Source organism: Tachysurus fulvidraco, chromosome 5, assembly GCF_022655615.1.
Source record: "Tachysurus fulvidraco isolate hzauxx_2018 chromosome 5, HZAU_PFXX_2.0, whole genome shotgun sequence".
NCBI lineage: Eukaryota > Metazoa > Chordata > Actinopteri > Siluriformes > Bagridae > Tachysurus > Tachysurus fulvidraco.
The window spans coordinates 19,880,003-19,898,744 of record NC_062522.1 but is presented as its reverse complement, the minus strand read 5'-3'; the positions used below and the strand labels follow the sequence as shown (position 1 = coordinate 19,898,744).

General features: G+C 36.7%; 1 protein-coding gene across 6 annotated transcripts in view; it reads left to right on the top strand.

Annotated features, from left to right (window-relative positions):
* The window catches only part of LOC113643268 (potassium voltage-gated channel subfamily KQT member 2), a 42,128-nt gene that overhangs the window by 20,011 nt on the left and 3,375 nt on the right, over positions 1 to 18,742 (top strand). For 3 of the 6 annotated variants that reach the window (XM_047814257.1, XM_027147445.2, XM_027147450.2), the window contains exons 5-14: positions 6,630 to 6,755; positions 7,460 to 7,570; positions 7,729 to 7,824; positions 9,442 to 9,536; positions 11,431 to 11,499; positions 11,594 to 11,623; positions 11,832 to 12,055; positions 12,958 to 13,005; positions 15,884 to 15,992; positions 17,709 to 17,840. In XM_047814257.1, the coding sequence (XP_047670213.1) occupies positions 6,630 to 6,755; positions 7,460 to 7,570; positions 7,729 to 7,824; positions 9,442 to 9,536; positions 11,431 to 11,499; positions 11,594 to 11,623; positions 11,832 to 12,055; positions 12,958 to 13,005; positions 15,884 to 15,992; positions 17,709 to 17,840 (1,040 nt within the window). The remainder of the gene's footprint in view (positions 1 to 6,629; positions 6,756 to 7,459; positions 7,571 to 7,728; positions 7,825 to 9,441; positions 9,537 to 11,430; positions 11,500 to 11,593; positions 11,624 to 11,831; positions 12,056 to 12,957; positions 13,006 to 15,883; positions 15,993 to 17,708; positions 17,841 to 18,742) is intronic. The other 3 variants (XM_027147446.2, XM_027147448.2, XM_027147447.2) reach the window with 3 other exon arrangements.

Genomic DNA, 18,742 nt, shown 5'->3' with positions numbered 1-18,742 from the left:
AATGTGTCCGAAAACCATTTAATATTTGGTGTGACCACCATTTGCCTCACGCAGTGCAACACATCTCTTTCGCATAGAGTTGATCAGTTTGTTGATTGTGGCCTGTGGAATGTTGGCCCACTCCTCTTCACAATGGCTGTGCGAAGCTGCTGGATATTGGAAGGAACTGGAACATGCTGTCGTATACTGTAAGCCGATCCAGAGCATCCCAAACATGCTCAATGGGTGACATGTCCGGTGAGTATGCTGGCCATGCAAGAACTGGGATGTTTTCAGCTTCCAGGAATTGTGTACAGGTCCTTGCAACACGGGGCCATTCATTATCATGCTGCAGCATGAGGTGATGGTCATGGATGAAAGGCACAACAATAGGCCGCAGGATCTTATCACGGTATCTCTGTGCATTTGGCCATCATGGGCCACTCGATCCACAACGTTGACATCAGCAAACCGCTCACCCACATGACGCCATACACGCTGTCTGCCCTGTACAGTGAAAACTGGGATTTCTCTGTGAAAAACACATCTAGAAGTGCCAGACGCCATCGAATGTGAGCATTTACCTACTCAAGTTGATTACGATGACAAACTGCAGTCAGGTCGAGACCCCAAAGAAGAGCTTTCTTGAGACAATTTCTGACAGTTTGTGCGGCAATTCTTTGGTTATGCAAACTGCTTGTTGTAGCAGCTGTCCGGGTGGCTGGTCTCACACGATCTTAGAGGTGAAGATGCTGGATGTGGACGTCCTGGGCTGGTGTGGTTACACGTGGTCTGCGGTTCTGAGGCCGGCTGGATGTACTGCCAAATTCTCTGAAACGCCTTTGGAGATGGCTTTTGGTAAATAAATACAATTCATGGGCAACAGCTCTGGTGGACACTCCTGCAGTCAGCATGCCGATTGCATGCTCCCTCAAAACTTACAACATCTGTGGCTTTGTGATGTGTGATAAAAACTTCACATATTCTAGTAGGCTTTTATTGTGGCCAGTCTAAGGCACATCTCTGCAATAATCATGCTGTCTAATCATCTTCCTATGCCACACCTGTGAGGTGGATGGATTATCTCAGCGCTCTCTCACACTGGTTAAATATGCTGATTAATTGTCCTTTAGACTGGATTGGGGGCATGACAGAATGTCAGAGCCAAGCATGTTTTTTTTTTTTAATTACGCATCCTATTTAACAAGTATCTGTGTGGATGACAGCTACTGTAGGGACAAAAGGCTGGTATAGTGGACATGAGGATGGGTAAGATTTTGCCTAGGGGATGTGGTGGATGGTCAACATCAGGATGCTGTCAAAATGTCCACAGTAAAAACACATTACATTTAATCAAGTATACATCTTTCAAAGAACTGATTCGCTATTCTGCCGATGTCAGTCTAATATAATTACAGACCTTCCATTACCGAATGATCCCTGATATCTCCCCATCTCTAGCATGTGTGCTTTCTTTTACCTAATGGAAGCTACAGGCAAAAGGTCAGTATGATTTATATCCTATAAATACACTCTAGTCTTTTGGGCTTATGCTGCATCAAAGAGGTTTTGGGAGAGGGGTGGTGTCATGATCAGCACACCTGCCTCACCTCCGCACTCACAACGGAGAGAATCGTCTAATTATAATACTAAGCGCTTCCGGACTACACTTCCCACTACACCCCGCTCAACCTAATCATGGCGCCAGCTGTTCTCCATCCGCGCTTAAATAAGAAAACGAACTTGGTCTCATTGCGAAGTCTCGACTTGCTTCTGCAGTCATTCCGAGCGTTTCCCGATTGTCTGTTCTGATTGTTTTTGATCCTGTTTCTCTGATCCTCTGCTGCCTGCCTGACCTCCTGCCTGTTCTTCGACTCCGATCTGCCTTTCTCTGACGTTGTGCTTGCCGTGCTTGACCCTGCCTGTCTGTTCTGCCTATTTGAATAAACGCTGCAAATGGATCCTTACGACTCCGCCTCGTTACAGGTGGTATGTCGTGTCCCCATTAAATCAAATTTGATTGTTTAAACCAACAATCAGAATTAAGCATTGTCTTTGCCACTGTCAGGGGCGGTTCTAGGATTTCATCTTTAGGGGTTTTAGCCCTCAGTGAGAATTTAAAACAAAAAGAGTTTTATATTATATATTATATGACTACACAGTAAGCCAAAGGTTATGGTATTATTTAAAATGCCAAAAGTGGACACCAAAATTTTATGCATGATGTAATGATGCCAGTCTTGAATCAAATCAGTTCATGTATACGTGCATTCTCTACTAACTGTGTGTCCAATGAATGCAGTCATTAATAAACAAATATTCACAAGACGAAGAACAAATCAATAAATGTTATTTTTATTTAATATCGAATGGATTGTTTGCATTAATATTTTGTTTGTGCTATCAACTCTGGTAATAAGAATAGTGAAATTTCACTGCTTTTGGTTGCCGTTTCCGCCGATTAACGTTATAGATAAACGCCTCCAGCTCTGACTGCGCGTGCACGCTGCGCGTACCTGTGCTTCTCCGTTCAAATAAAGCAGCCGGCTGAAGACGCACTTTTGAAAGACTACAACGCACGCGCGTAAACGCAAAGTAAAAAAAATCGCTCTTGGATCAAACTGATACATAATTTTCTTTCCCATCGACGACATGTCCTGCATTTTAACGTAATTTTTATTGTTTATTTATGAAAGTAAAAATTATGGCTGAGATCACACAGGGGGGCTGAAGCCATCCTAAAAAAAGGGCTTCAGTAGAACCACCCCTGGCCACTTTAGTTTTTTGTTTTAAAACTGGGATCAAGCGAGCAGTATAGCTCCAATAAAAGCCAATGAGAACATGTTTGTTTATCTACAGATCATATAATAATAATGCTTTTTGAGTCTCTTATAATATTGGAAATATATTCTTATGTATAGTAGGATTTTAAGGTCAAACTAGGTTTGCATATTAGACCAGTCTTTACATAATAAAATAACAAAGTGTCTAAAACACCAATGTAAACTTTTTTCTTCAACCCTCAATATACTGTAGAGTTATGCAGTTTTTATAAAGTTCACATATTTAGGTCATTTTCTCAATCTCTCATAAGCAGTTTTTGGTTACATTCTTGCTATCACTGTATCTAAACCCATTTTTTCCCACCACACATACAGTAGACCCAGCTCTATTTTTAGATCAGCACATTTTGAGCACTGGCTTTTCTGAGTTGACGCCTCAGCACTTTGCTTCTCATTCAAAAACCGTAGCCTGCATGCAGTATGCAGACGCTGCAGTCTTGGTGATGCAACAGTCTTGCTATTTTTAAACAACCAATACACTTAATAAATAACCAACAACCTGGAGGCCTGCTTGAATATGATGCTGGAATATGAATAAGTCTTATGATATTCCTGTGGCAGTGAACAGTGACAACCAGAACTGTTTTAATGAAGAGATATTTCGAAGCTACATTTGAGTGCTATGCAAATAAATTGCTTTGTCTTGTCTGTACATATATATATATATATATATATATATATATATATATATATATATATATATATATATATATATATATATATATAAACAAGGGGGCTTATTGAAAAACTATAGAAAAAAATCCTAGTACATCATAGATGAGGGGAAGGGGTGTCTTAAAGATTTTGTATTTTAACATTAAATGTTCTTACTACCTCTTAGCTCAAATGAATACAGATAATGGATGAATGGATCTGACCTGTTTTTATGGCTATGCATTAGGGCTGTCAAATCATTTCTGCAATTAATCTTGATGGTTCACAATATGTAGGTAAACACACTCAGCTAGTTCTGCACTGTTTGTATATTGCAGCTTTGTGCTTAACATTATAGATAGATTCATTATGCTCTGCATATACAGACTGAATCTCTTTTTCCTTTTCTCTAATATAATGGCTTGTAATCCTGAAGCAAATATGGTTACTCATCCATATCCAGTAGTCTCTGGTTAATGGACCATTTACAGTTCCATAAATCAGTCACATGAGGTTTTGGTAAAAAAGGAAGCTAAGCAAAGAATAGTGTTAAAATGCATAACGTCAACATAACATTAACACATTTACTTTAACAGCCCTACTTTGAAAGTAATGTTTCTTATGCCAATCATTTTATTTTATTTTCTTAGTGAAACATTTATATCACTTTGTCTAGCGCACTATAATAGATAGATAGAAAATAGATTGTTGCTGTGATTTAAGTATTTACTACAGCTAAGTGTTTATTTATTTATTTATTTATTTATTTATTTATTTATTTATTTATTTATTTATTCTTTATTTGTATAGCTTATTTTTCTCATGTAGTCCCTGTCTGCTGTTCTAATAAACTCCACTCTTCTGGGAAGGTTTCCCACTAGGATTTGGAGCATTATTGAGATGGTCCTGCATTTTAATTCATCCCAAGATGTTCAGATGGGTTAAGGTCAAGACATCATTCTCCCACTCCAGCTTTGGCAAAGCATGTCTTCAATGGATCAAGTCAAGCCAAGTCAAGAAGCTTTTATTGTCATTTCAACAATATATACTGTAGCTGTTGCAGTACATAGCGAAATGAGACAATGTTTCACCAGGATCATGGTGCTACATAAAACAAAAACAGGGCTAAGGACTTGTAAGTAGTCTTAGCCACATAAAGTCAACTGTGCAACCTGGTGCAAACAGTGCAGGACAAGACAGACAAGACAGTGCAGGACAAAAGACAGTGTAGACAAAAAGTTACAAGACCATACAAAAAGTACAAAAATACAATAAACAAAAGACAATAAACAGTAAACAGAAACAGCGCCGACCAGTCTTATTCACATGAACATTGTCATGCTAGAAGCATCTTAGTCCCAGTGAAGAGAAAAAATAATGATATAGCATACAAAGACATTCTTTACAGTTGCATGCTTTCAACTTCATGGCAGCAGTTTGGGAAACAATCACATGGGTGTAATGGTCAAGTGTCCACAGTCTTTTGGGACACTGGGTTATGTTGCCACCTCATAAATCTTCGGCGCTTTGTTTGGGTTTTTATCTGTGTGGAGTTTCTCTTCATGCTCTCCTGGTGTATCTGTGGGTTTTCTCTCAGGTTCAGTGGTTTCTTCCAACCATCTAAATACATGAATACAGGTGGACTGGCTATAGGAAATTGCCCATAGGTGTGAATGAGACCCATTAAGGTTGTATTCCTTTCTTTGGCCAGGATAAAGTTATTACTAAAGATTATTGAACATGACTTGTTTTGAAGCAATGTCCATAAAAAAAAAATCTTTGGCACATTTGCCTTTCTCCTCTCCCTGCCCTAGCATCTCAGCATGCCAGATTGATGTGGGGAATCCCAAGTCCAGCATACTAACCTTCAGTAACCTTCTAGCTATCCTGTCACTCCCACTTGTGCCAGCTGGATGTCACGCAACACGAGTGTGCCAACTTAGCACAATTTCAAGGACTATATCATGAGCCTGTAACAGGGTTACATAATAGGCAGTTTCTTCTGTGCTTACAGGATGGCGCTGTGCTCTTGTCACTTACCCTTCTCTGAACTGTCCACTTTCTCAGGTGCTGAGACAAGCACAATTTCAATGGCTCCTTCAAGGTGAAAGCCCTAATTACTGACAGATCTAGAGCATTAACAGCACATTCCTCACAATGATAAAGATTTTGATGACTTTGTGGTGCCTCATTATTATTCCTGATAAGTACTGTGCATCTATAGCCTTCACAGGGAATGTTAGAGTGAAGTATGCGTTGTATGCTATTTCCCTTTTTCTGCCTGGGAGCTTTAATTGCCTAATTAATTTATTTAAAACAGGAGACTATAAGCCAGTGTGTGTCAATAACTCATAGTTATTACACTGCATATAGTCTGCCGTACTGTACTGTGATTGCCAGTTTGATATCTAGCTATAATAATTAGCCTCATGCAAAAAACATAACGATGAGAACATTTTTGCCAGATGTACAGGACGTGATCAAAAAGTCCCTGCAGTGTTCATCAGTAATAAGGGTCTTATATAATTATATCTAATTCCTGTAATATCTAAGTTCTTACCAAAGGCTACAGTTCTTATTGATTGTGTGGGTGTTGTCATGTTTTTCTTCAGACTTTATTTTTTGCTTTTGCTTTCACCTCAGGCTACGTTTCCAGTTCTCTTTTAGGGAGAGTCGGTTAGAAAATTGCATTACATTAAATTTAGGAGAAGCTCTGGGCTCAGATGAGATTGATTTTACTGTAGTACATTAATAATTTATTAGAAGGTGAATCTCAAGCTCATTATCAGGTAATAAACTTGATTTTCTCCTCAGTTTGATTTAGTTTTGGGCCTGTGTAGACTCTGAGGGCTTTCTATCTTTTTTTTTTGTAATAGAAAACACAAGTGTTTGGTTGAGTAACTAGATATTTCTAATCATGGAACAAAAAACAGTATCATATATTAATATTTTTCAATTTTATTATTTTTATGTGTTCATTAAAAAGTTAAAAATAATCTCTTTCATAAATGATCTAAAAGTAGAAAGAAAGTTGACTACATACCATTTATTAAGAAATAAAATAGCAAAATAAAGCATGCTTCTTTCTCTGACTTTATGCTTCTTTGAATATTTATTGTATGCATGTGTTTGTGTTGTGTTTGCCCTTGGCAGGAGCTGATCACAGCTTGGTACATTGGCTTCCTGTGTCTGATCCTGGCCTCCTTCCTTGTGTATCTGGCTGAGAAGGAGGACAATGAGATGTTTGCAACTTATGCTGATGCACTGTGGTGGGGTCTGGTAAGCAACATCACATTGTATGACCGGCCATGTTGTCATGTGTAGCTTCTCCATTTTTTTTTTAATAAAGACAATTATATTATCATACTGATGTTATTAGATAAAGTAGATGTTGCATTGGTTGGATTTACTATTGGAAGCTGTTGGATTTGCAATGGCAGATATTTGTTTTTCATTTTATTTTCTGCTGTTTAGGGAATTATGGTCAGAATTGCTTATAACTGAGTCACATCTCTATTGGGTTTTTTTATATTTGTTTTTGCAGTCTCTGCCCTGATCACTGCACAATTTTGGTATTAACTCTTAACTAGGTTTTGCTCTGAGCTCTCAAGATGGCCCAAAATGCTTATTCTACTCCTTCTTGAAGATAAAAATCACTCAAGTACTCATGCTGTTTTGATACTGTTTTCCATCACAGGAACTTATTAAATTAGGTACAGTACCTTGCATCCACAGTGCTCATGCTGTTTCAGCCTGACATAAAAAATATGCCTTGTGGATAATCGGGCATATGGCATATTTCTTATGGTGTGTATCAGTGCACACACCCATGAAAATGCAGATCTAACATCTAAATTGTAGAATGTAAAGTAGAGCTGTTCTTCTGTTCATTAAATACAACCATTTTTTTCTCTTAATGGCACATAGTAGTAACTCCTGTAATTGTTCAAAGAAGATATAAATGTATGTTACTGTCTTTTTAGATCACGCTGACCACAATAGGGTATGGAGATAAGTATCCAATAACGTGGAATGGACGTCTTCTTGCAGCTACGTTCACCCTGATTGGCGTGTCCTTCTTTGCCTTGCCTGCTGTAAGATTCCTGAAAGCCTGAGAAGAGAAAAAACACAAAATTTAACACTTTTTGTGTGTTGAACAAATATGGACACTGCGGTCCTTTTATTTGCAGTGGTCATATTTGCTCTGTGAATAAAGTTCTGTTCTAAGCATACACTCCTGTGTACTTTCTAGGGAATCTTGGGCTCTGGCTTTGCCTTGAAAGTCCAGGAGCAGCATCGACAGAAACATTTTGAGAAACGACGGAATCCAGCTGCAGGACTCATTCAGGTAAACCATACTTTATATCCCTGTTATTTACACAACATTCACAATGGTACCATGTCCAAATAATTTTAATTTGATTTTTACAAATACTTATACAGCTGCTACACTGTTAGAGGGTATCTTTTACGTTTTATGCTCTGTTTTGGTGTTCATCCTCTTTAACCTAAAAGATGATCTATTATATGAACACAATTAGCCAGCATGTGCTCAAAAATCATGCACATGCATATACATTTTGTTCACTAGAAGATTTTTCAATTATAAGTTACATTCTAAGGGGGGCACGGTGGCTTAGTGGTTAGCATGTTTGCCTCATACCTCCAGGGTTGGGGGTTCGATTCCCGCCTCCGCCTTGTGTGTGTGGAGTTTGCATGTTCTCCCCATGCCTCGGGGGTTTCCTCCGGGTACTCCGGTTTCCTCCCCTGGTCCAAAGACATGCATGGTAGGTTGATTGGCATCTCTGGAAAATTGTCCGTAGTGTGTGAGTGTGTGAGTGAATGAGAGTGTGTATGTGCCCTGCGATGGGTTGGCACTCCGTCCAGGGTGTATCCTGCCTTGATGCCCGATGATGCCTGAGATAGGCACAGACTCCTTGTGACCTGAGAAGTTCGGATAAGCGGAAGAAAATGAATGAATGAATTAAGTTACATTCTAACAAAACTAACTGTATTTCCACAGTGATTTAAACAACGTACACTGTCACAAAGAGCAGATTCACAGAAATACAGATATACTTTACATTTCCCTATAACTTCTAAAATTATAGGCTAACAGGAACCTTATATAAGTAACTTGAGTTGAAACCAGTGCACAGTATCCTCAGTTTTTATCTATGGAAATAAAGATGCATCAATCATCCAGTCTTTTGTTGTGTGTATCCTAGGTTCAAAAGTGTAATTTAACATTTCACTTGACTCCAAATTCCTGTGGAGATGCAAACTGCTGTCAGTCACTTCACAGATGATTACAGAAGCTGTCACTTTTCAAGACTGGCTGAAGCTACAACTTCTCATTACTGATAACATATCGATATTTTACTGAGTGGTTGTCCAAAGAAAGTTTAAAGTATGGACAAGATGAACTGGTGCAAAGATGGTGCAAAAAATTATTAAATAAATGAATGAATGAATGAATGAATGAATGAATGAATGAATGGACGGACGGACGGACGGACGGACGAACAAACAAACAACCAAACAAATAAATTTTGTTTAAATTTGTGGTTATGTTTGAGATTTTTAAAAGATTTTTTTTTTTTTCATTTTTTAGCAAATGAATTTTTACATTTTCCCCACACATAATAAGCAAGCATGGTGGTAATGGATAAACTAAATACAAACATGTTTGGCTGCTAAGAAAAGCAGAGGATTTGCTTAAAAATATGAGGCATCTGAGCTGAACATCACAGCAAATTTAACCAAAACACAATCTTTTTAGATGTCCGATTCTTTTTAATAATGAATGTTTTCTTTTTTTATAGAACTTCATAAAAATAATTTTATGTGTATTTTATTTGATTTATTTTGCATTAAACATTGTATTTAAAATAAATTGACCAATTTCGGACATGAGGGACATGAGGGAGCGAGTTATGAGCTTCTGTTTGACGTGCCTTTTCAGGCAGCCTGGAGAGTGTATGCTACCAATCTTTCACGCACAGACCTGGAGTCCACCTGGGACTATTATGAGAGAACTGTGTCTGTCCCTATGTACAGGTATGATGCTTGACAGAATGTCTCTCTATCTATCTCAAAAGTCTCCTTTACTCCACCTTCTCTCTCTCTCTCTCTCTCTCTCTCTCTCTCTCTCTCTCTCTCTCTCTCTCTCTCTCTCTCTCTCTCTCTCTCTCTCTCTCTCTCTCTCTCTCTCTCTCTCTCTCTCTCTCTCTCTCTCTCTCTCTCTCATGCACCCCCTCACTGTCCTGATTTAATTCCCAGTATATTCCTCCTTTGTGTCAGATGATAACGATACACTGTGTGCACTGATCCAGAATGTGACCTTATTTTTGAGGTGATTATGTTGGAAGTAAAATTGCCACACTCATAACTTCTATGATTGGGTATTTTGTAGTATAACAAAATGAGGCACGGGAACCCACATTCCTGAAAACTTTGTGAGACTAAAAAACTTCAATTCTTTACTGAAGTAGTCCTCAATCTGTGGATGCAGGCTTTTATTCAAGCCTAAGATAAGGTAAGATAAGATAAGATAAGATAAGATAAGATATACCTTTATTCGTCCCACAATAGGGAAATTCACTGTTACAGCAGCAAAAGTAAGAAAATGCAAATATATAAAAAGAATAGAGACATAGCACACATGATCGTTGATTAGAAACCAAAATGCACTGATTAAACAAGAGGGTAAGGTGAGGCTGTTGCTTGGTTGTACTGGAAGTTTAGAGCCACAGGCCTGTGAGGATAAAATTGAAGACCCTTGCTTTAATGATTTGTTAAAGGTACCAAGTAGTCTTTTGGGAAATCCTTGAGTAGAACATCGTACAACATACGGACGGCATCTGTCATTGCCTACATAACTGTTAGTCCACACGACATCGATTCCTTTTATTGGAAAGTTGTCACTGGGAGCCAGATTCATTTATTGGAAAATCTCATCTTGGAATAAGATTTATTTAATGGAAAGTATGAAAGTAAGCAGTAAAGCTTTTGAAGGAACATCCAAAAGGCAAATAAGTAAAGAATGATAGCCACAATATTATACCCAGCCAGATCAGGTTATTAAACACACTTTTTGACTCTAGTGATCCTTTTTATATACACTTTGTGAAAATGTTAGTAGTTAGAGAAATATAAATACAGTTAATCATATATAGTGCCATTTACCTGAATGCATAGCAATATAAAACCTACAACAAAATTTCAACATTCTAAATATAATAATCAATAAATATTTGTTAAACACAAATAGCACTAGTAATCACAGGCAATTACTTACATACATCTAAGGGCAATACCTCCAAAACCTTGTGTCTGTGGCAAATCATCACAGTCGTGCTGATATTTATGCTTCTCTCTAAGATTTTCAGCTTTTTTCTATCTTTTATATGACCTTTATAGCTTTTATAGCACTGCAGCCACACTTTGGCCTCATAAGTGTGTAGCACTGCATCCCCCTAGGAGTAACTCACACCTCCAGCTTTCTGTGGTACATATTCATATACAGTACACACTTCGACCTTACATACACCACATTTTCTCACCTCAATTTTTACAATTCAGCATGAATCTTTAACACTTCAGGCTTGTTTTCATCCTGCTTTCAAATTTATACCTTGGATCACACCATGGATTTATTGTTTCTCCACCTGCTGCCACTGCACACTGTGTTCTGGCAGGCTGACAGGAGACTAAGCATAGCATTTTTTCTTACACAATTTGCCGTTTAGATCTGTATGTGATACATTGATGTGTGTTATTGCCCTTTTAACATGCCTTCCTCTTTCTCACGACCTAGCGTAATGAAATATGGTGTACACATTTATTATTTACTTTGCCATGTTTGCATGATCATTAGATGGTATTTAGGCACACAAATTGACAGGCAACACACATTACCTCTGTGGTTAAAACAGTTGTGTATTTTTTGCAGACTCATCCCCCCTCTTAACCAGCTCGATCTGCTGAGAAATCTGAAGAGCAAATCTGGCCTTTCTTTTAGGTAACATGTTAGATAATAGTTGAGAATTTCATTATCACTTATTAGTTTATGGATAAGAATCCTCTTATATATTTATATGTGTTTTCTCACACAGGAAGGAGGCACAACCAGAGCCATCACCAAGGTAAATATATTTTTAACAAAATGTATAATTTGCACAGTGAACATGTTTCTACTGTATTTAATTAGCATGCATTTCTATTCACAGTTTGTTCCAGAAAAATATTTTTTGCTCTTTATTGTTACTGCTGTCATTCTCGATCCTAACATCACTAATGATCACTTGGTACCTGCGAGTAATACCTTTACCGCAATACCTTTATCCTTTGCAGTCAGAAGGTTAGTCTGAAAGAACGAGTGTTCTCCAGCCCGAGAAGCTCAGGAACAAAGGGAAAAAGTTCACCCCAAAGCCAGCAGCCTCTGAGACGCTCTCCCAGTGCAGATAATATTGAAGACAGTCCTTCTAAGGTGCCCAAGAGCCTGAGCTTTGGTGACCGTAGCCGTGCTAGACAAGCGTTTCGCTTCAAAGGGGCGGCTTCACGACAAAACTCAGAAGGTGAGGAAATCTAGTAGAGATGTATTCAAATAGAAATGCCTTTGGTTTAAGAAACTTGGTTCAGTGAACAGTGGAAGGTCTGTATAAGTGTATGTATAATTGTGATTGATATTTGGGTGTGTGAGTGTTCGGGGATATTGTATGTGATTTGTGTGAGTGTTAAATCATGGCTCTAGTTCTAATTTTCATTTTCATTTCTGTTCAATTTTATGATTTTAGGAATTTAAAACCCTCTTTTAACTCTTTCAAGTTACCTAAATTGACTAAATAGATAAGTTTATACATTTTAAACATCAGGATTCTTGTTCGTTTTCCCATAAGTTATTGCATGTAATTTTTACCCTGTAACTTATGTTAAAGTGTGACATGTTTTTATTTCTTAAAATGATGGCATTTTTTGTAAATATTTTACTGGTTTTCGTATAATGTGTAGTTTCTTTGTGCTGCCAGTGTGTTGGTGGATCTATATTTTAAAAGTTGAGTGCAAGCACAGAAACTCTGGAACTGGAAGCTAAGCTAATTGATTATTATCTTTATCAAATACTTTATGATTAATAGTAATTACATCCGTTTGGGCTGCACCAGAGTTTGTGTGTTATTGTAATATTTTTTAAATCAAGCTTCAAGCTGGTCACGCTTTTTACAAAGTGCAATTTTAAAAAGCTCTAACAATTTTAGTATTTAACTTACTATGTATTAACAGTCCAAGTGAAAATAAACATTTCAAACATTTTTAACTAATTAATTTCTAGTAATACTTGATAATATGGGCTCTGATAATAGCACTTTGTGTAAAGTGGAGCCTCTTTGTAATCCATGCTGTTTTTTCCCCCATTGTTTTTTAATGAATATGGATCCTGATGCTGTCCTTTTCATTTCTCTGTTCGATGCTGATGCTAAAGTGCTGATTGAGATGCAGGCAGAAGATTTGAGGCAGAAGAGCTCTCCAGGTCAGGCAAACCAGATGGGTCTGGGACCTGTACAACTTCTACCCTTTAAAACAACACTATTCAAAGTCAAACTAATTTTAAATATAACTTTCTGTTGCTATTTACGATAAATTCTGATATTATTTTTATTGTAACTTTTAGTTTATAAAATACATGCAGCATGATATTTAGTTACAACCTAATACCTGCTTGCACTGAATAATAGACCTGTTTTTTGTATTTTGGAGATAAATTTTATATTTTGGATTAATTCATTTTTGTTGAGTTTTTAATTTGTTTGTTCTGTTTTTTGCTCGGAATCCTGGTAAGAATACATTTAGAAATGTTTAATATATTAAAATACTAAAAAAAAAGTTCTACAATTGTATCTTGATGTAACGTAGTACTTTAAGTAAACCGACTATTCCTTGTTCTTGGGATTCTTGTCACAATGAAAACGTTGCTTCCTGTTCTTTTATCGTTTTAAAAGATTCATCTCTAAATATCTCTAATTTATCTCAATATTTCCGGGGAATTGGAAAATGTGCTCAAGAAGAAAGAAATGTATAATATAATATAATATAATATAATATAATATAATATAATATAATATATGTGAATGTACATCAATTTTCACATTTTTAGGGTTTGTTTAATAAGTTGTTAGTGAAAATATCTTATATAATGTGTCTACTAGTGATATATACAGTAAATTATATGGGTAGTAATTAATGTCAGTATTAATGAAGCATTAAGTCATGTATGTCTTGGTTTTGTTTCAAATTTTACCAGTGATTACCCAACATTATGATACTGGAAATATTTTTGAGTCATATCTTTAAGTAAAAGCAATATTTTTAATAATAGTTATCTCTTAGCTGCTAACATGTTTAAGCAAAATTCATTTTATTTACTTTATATTCTATTATATATTATATTCTATTATGTTACTATATTTTATGTTTAATACTTTATTACTTTAAATGACTCTATGTTAAGATGTTTCCATTGTCATTTGTTTTAGCATTTCTTGTTATCACAAAAGATGTATGTTTTCTTGAAAGTATAACAAATGCTCTTATATTTTTTTTATCATATACTGTATTTAGGCAGTTTTATGTGCAATTAGGTAACAAATAGCAAATCTTTGAGTTTCTGGAGGAAATCATATCCTCTTGAATGGCAGTAATGCTCTGGTATGTTGTTTGAAAAAGTTTTAAAAAAACAACACCTATCTTTATGTTCTATTCTGTTTATTTCCTGTATCTGGGTGCATGTACATTTAGTTTACATCTAATAAGGCACATTTCACCAACACTGGTCCTTTTATACCCCACCTTGTAATTTGTAGTGCTTTCCCTGCTCTAACATCCACATTCAGAGTGTTAATAAGCAGTTTAGTTGAGATTGTTAGAGCAGAAAACACACTACAATGTGCAGAACATAAGGACCTGGGTTGGGAACCAGTCCTATAAGGCAAGACCAGCCGTGTGCTTATTCTTAAACCTTAACATTACTTTAAACAAAATCTTTCATGTAGTTTCTCGTTTTACTTTATTGTTTGTTTGCATTGTGTTTAGTAATTCTGTTTTAAAAATGGCCTTATATGTTCTTGATAGCCACATTTTAACCAACACATTGTCATTTTTCTTCTCCAATGTTTGCAGCAATTGAAAGGTTGATCAGTAAGACAATAATCACATGGTTGTGGCCACTGTAGCAAGCACTTTTTCTGTACCCTAGAAACAGGACAATCAACAAGGGTGCATGTTTATGAGTCATTTCATGACCCATCATACCATGATTCCAAATTAACAGCCTCAGCCAACTGGCAATGCTGTGCTGTTACCTGCATGTAAGAAATGCTGATTACTTTCTAAAGTCTCTGCAACTCACCACTTGATGGGGCCTTCCAGCTGGCATCACAGAGCACTGTAACAGCTCCATAATTGTCCAAAATCTATTATAGCCCTTCAAAAATACCTCAGAGATTGGAGCTGTACAGCTTTTTTGGGCTCTGTGATTTAGCTGACATAGAAAGCACGATTAACACTATAGTTATTTTAATGCCAGGTGAACTATGGAGACAAATGGGACCACGATTGACAAATACTGTAACCTAGAATTACTGCTCCAGCACAATTATCAAGAAGATATAAAAAATATACAATTGGAGTTAAACATACTTATCAAAACTTTACTGATCTGGAAATGTAAAGGAAATATAAGGTCAGTAATAAGGACCCATGCACATTGCACTTAAGATAAAAGCAGTTTCTCTTTTACTTTTAACAGTTCAGTCAAATACATTATTAAAGACTTTCACTTACTATTTACTTTTAAGAGCATTAACACTCTTTACTCTTTTTCGGTGCCTTATAATCCCCCTTACATCACCTACCATTAATTAAAACAATGGCATTTGACCTACAGGTGCTCTGCAAAAATGAAATATCAAAGATCTTTGAATGTATGTGTTTATCTAATATCTTTTAGTTTTACCAAATCTTTTTGCAGAGTCACTGTAATTCAAGCACTCATGGAGGTGGAGTGTTCAGCTCTAATATTCACTTTGCAATAATTGCTGGTTCATGTTCTTCTGGGCTACAGTAGTTTTGGTTAAAGCCTAATTTGTAAATCCTACCTATCCCTTCCCTCTCCTTGTGCATCGGGCTACTGTGGTATCACCTGGCCAATGAGATGAGCTCACGCTGCCCGTTAACCTGCCCTGACCTAAAAATATTCAACTGTACACTGTCTTACTGAGCTGTGCAAGTTAATGGCTGTGGCTGGTCTCTGCTTGGTGCCATCCCAGAGAAAACAAGCTTAAGACCAGGGAGATTTATGGGTTTGTTTAATAATGCAGGAGTCCCTGTTTTTCATACTGTCTTTCTTTCAGAAGCCAGCCTTCCTGGAGAAGACATTGCTGATGACAATAAGAGCTGCCATTGTGAGTTTGTTCCACAAGATTTAACACCAGGAATTAAAGTTACCATCAGGGCGGTGTGGTAAGTAACAGAATCATTACGAGCAAAAAAACATAAACAGGAAGCTTACTAGTCTGTTCATATTTCTATAAGGACCTGAATTTGACATGCACTCCATGGCCAAATGTATGTGGACATCCCTCTTAGTGAGTGAGGTCAATCACACTAGTTGCTACCAGGTGCATGACATCGAGAACTCAGTGAATTGCAATGTGGCGCTCTTAAGTCAGTTCAAGAAATTTCTGTCCTGTTAGAGCTGCCCTGGGCAACTGTAAGTGCTGTTATTGTGTAATGGAAGACTCTAGGAACAACAACAGCTCAGCCAGGATGTGAAAGACCACACAAACACCCAGAGCAGTACTGCTGAGTGCTGAAGCATGTTGTACATACAGATAACCTATTCTTTTTTCAGCACTTAATTATGCCCAATAGTACACTGTGTGTACTGACTATTTATGAGCATATTGCACATTTTCACCTGTTGATTTCATTATCTGTTTGTTAATTGTACATATTGTACACACATACTGTATTGTACTGAATATATGTATGAGCAAATTGCACATTTTTACCTGTCAATTAATTATCTGTATGTTAAATTGTTTCTGAAATTTCTGGAGTTCGCTCCTAAGAATTTCACTCACCAAGGCACATGTGCTGTGGTGATGTGACAATAAAAGTGACTTGACTTAATTACAGATTTCAAATTGAAAATCTAAAAGTTGTGCAGTGGAAGCTTTATGTAATGGGGTCATGAAAAATGACAGCAAGTTAAAAAAGGATTACAGTGAACCAAATCTGAGAGTATTAAACCTACTTGTAGATATATTTTCTTTCTAGATATTAATTCTTAAAAAAATAGCCAAACGGTCTGCCAACAGAACAATCTTCTAATAAATCTTCATCGTAATCTTCTAATAAAAAGTATTAGATCAATTTGACTAGATTTGTGATACTTGCTAACATGTTATTTTTTGCCATGTGTGCACTGTGTGCGTTCCATAAGGACATGATTTAATGAGTTTGGTGTGGAGAAACTGGATTTAAAGCCCAAAGAAAAGACTTTTGGGAGAAACTTAAACATGCAATTCAAGTCAGGTTTTCTCATCTGACATCAGTGACTAACTTTACAAATGCACTGATGCACCTTCAAGCACGAATTCACAAAAACATGGTCCAAAACCTTGTAAAAGACTAATGGAGGCTGTAAAAACCTTGAAAGAACTTGTTTTTGAATGGGATGTCCAGTAAGCTTATCTAGATGTGATGGCCAGGTGTCCACATACATTTGGTCATGTAGACAATATTATAATGAATAACTTCTTATAATATGCTACTTCTTAATAATTTTTATGATATGTATCTCATTCATTCTATGCATTAAACAATCTAACTTATATACAGTATGCATTCCAGAAATTCACTCACATTTGTTCTATAAAACCTTTCTATTTGTTCTGTCGCATGTAGGGTGACATGTTTTGGAACAATGGAAACAAAATCATGGTCATGTGAGAAGACTCAAGGCTTTATTTTAGCATTTAGAAATAGCAAAAAGTTGTAATTTCAAGTGCCCTGCCATGACTATTTTAACCCTAGAATGGCCTTACAGATATCACAAGGCTTAAAATAAAATATTTTAACTTCCATAAGTCACAAACCTAATGCTGATGTAGTGACAATGTAATACATTAAACTGTAATTAATATATTGTGTGCAAATGCTTTGTCTCTGCAGCATTATGCGGTTTATGGTGTCAAAGAGAAAGTTTAAGGAGAGTCTCCGACCTTATGATGTGATGGATGTTATTGAGCAGTATTCAGCTGGACATCTAGACATGTTGGCCAGGATTAAAAATCTGCAGTCCAGGCAAGACCAGATATAAAATCTCTGTGTGCTTAGGTAGCGGTGTTTCCCTTTATGTTTTCCTTCTGTTTTCTCCTGTTTGTCTTTGCTTTCCTGTTCTCTTCTTTCCCCAACAACAACGATACACATACACACATACATAAACGGAAAACTGTTTAAATCATTGGCTATTGTATAAAATTACACAGTTTTCGCATGTACTTCTCTTTTGGATTCTTCACTGGTTCAGTCATATTTTTTCTTCAAAGCAATATGACATCACATTTATCACCTTTGTATCCTATGAAGTCAAATAGGTCAAAGATGTTTCATTGTGTGTATCTTATATCATGGTGTGAACCAGTCTGTCTTTTTGTGGTATTGTGTGTTGTGTGTGCACAAACACTCACTCACCATGGAAGGACATTATTTAGCGTGATAACACAAAATGTATGGTAGTATAGAAGGCAGACCTGAAACAAATCTGTTTGACATTCAGTTTCTTTACATTTAGGTCCAATCATATCAATCCCATCTACAAGCAATATTGATATATGTATATAGTATATAGAAAGTGACTCGATATACAGTATACAACTATATATTTATGAATATATTCATGCTCTTGAAGCATACTTAGGCATACTTTCAGTGCACCTATGTTTGCAAAAATCTTGCTTTTTTTTCAATGCAAGATCACACCATCACTGCTCCAGCTGAATCTTAGAAAACAGCCTTTCAGCTGTTTACTCTGTAAAGTATGTCAGGAATATATTTTCACTTTTTGTCCTTCTCTCTTTTCCTATATAAATCTCCTTTTTCATGGATTGGTTGTTTTCCCCCTTCCTATGTTAATGTGCCCATGGTCCTGACGTCTGTGCTGGTCCGTGTCGCATCATCCTGCATTGTGCTGTCCTCTCCTCTAT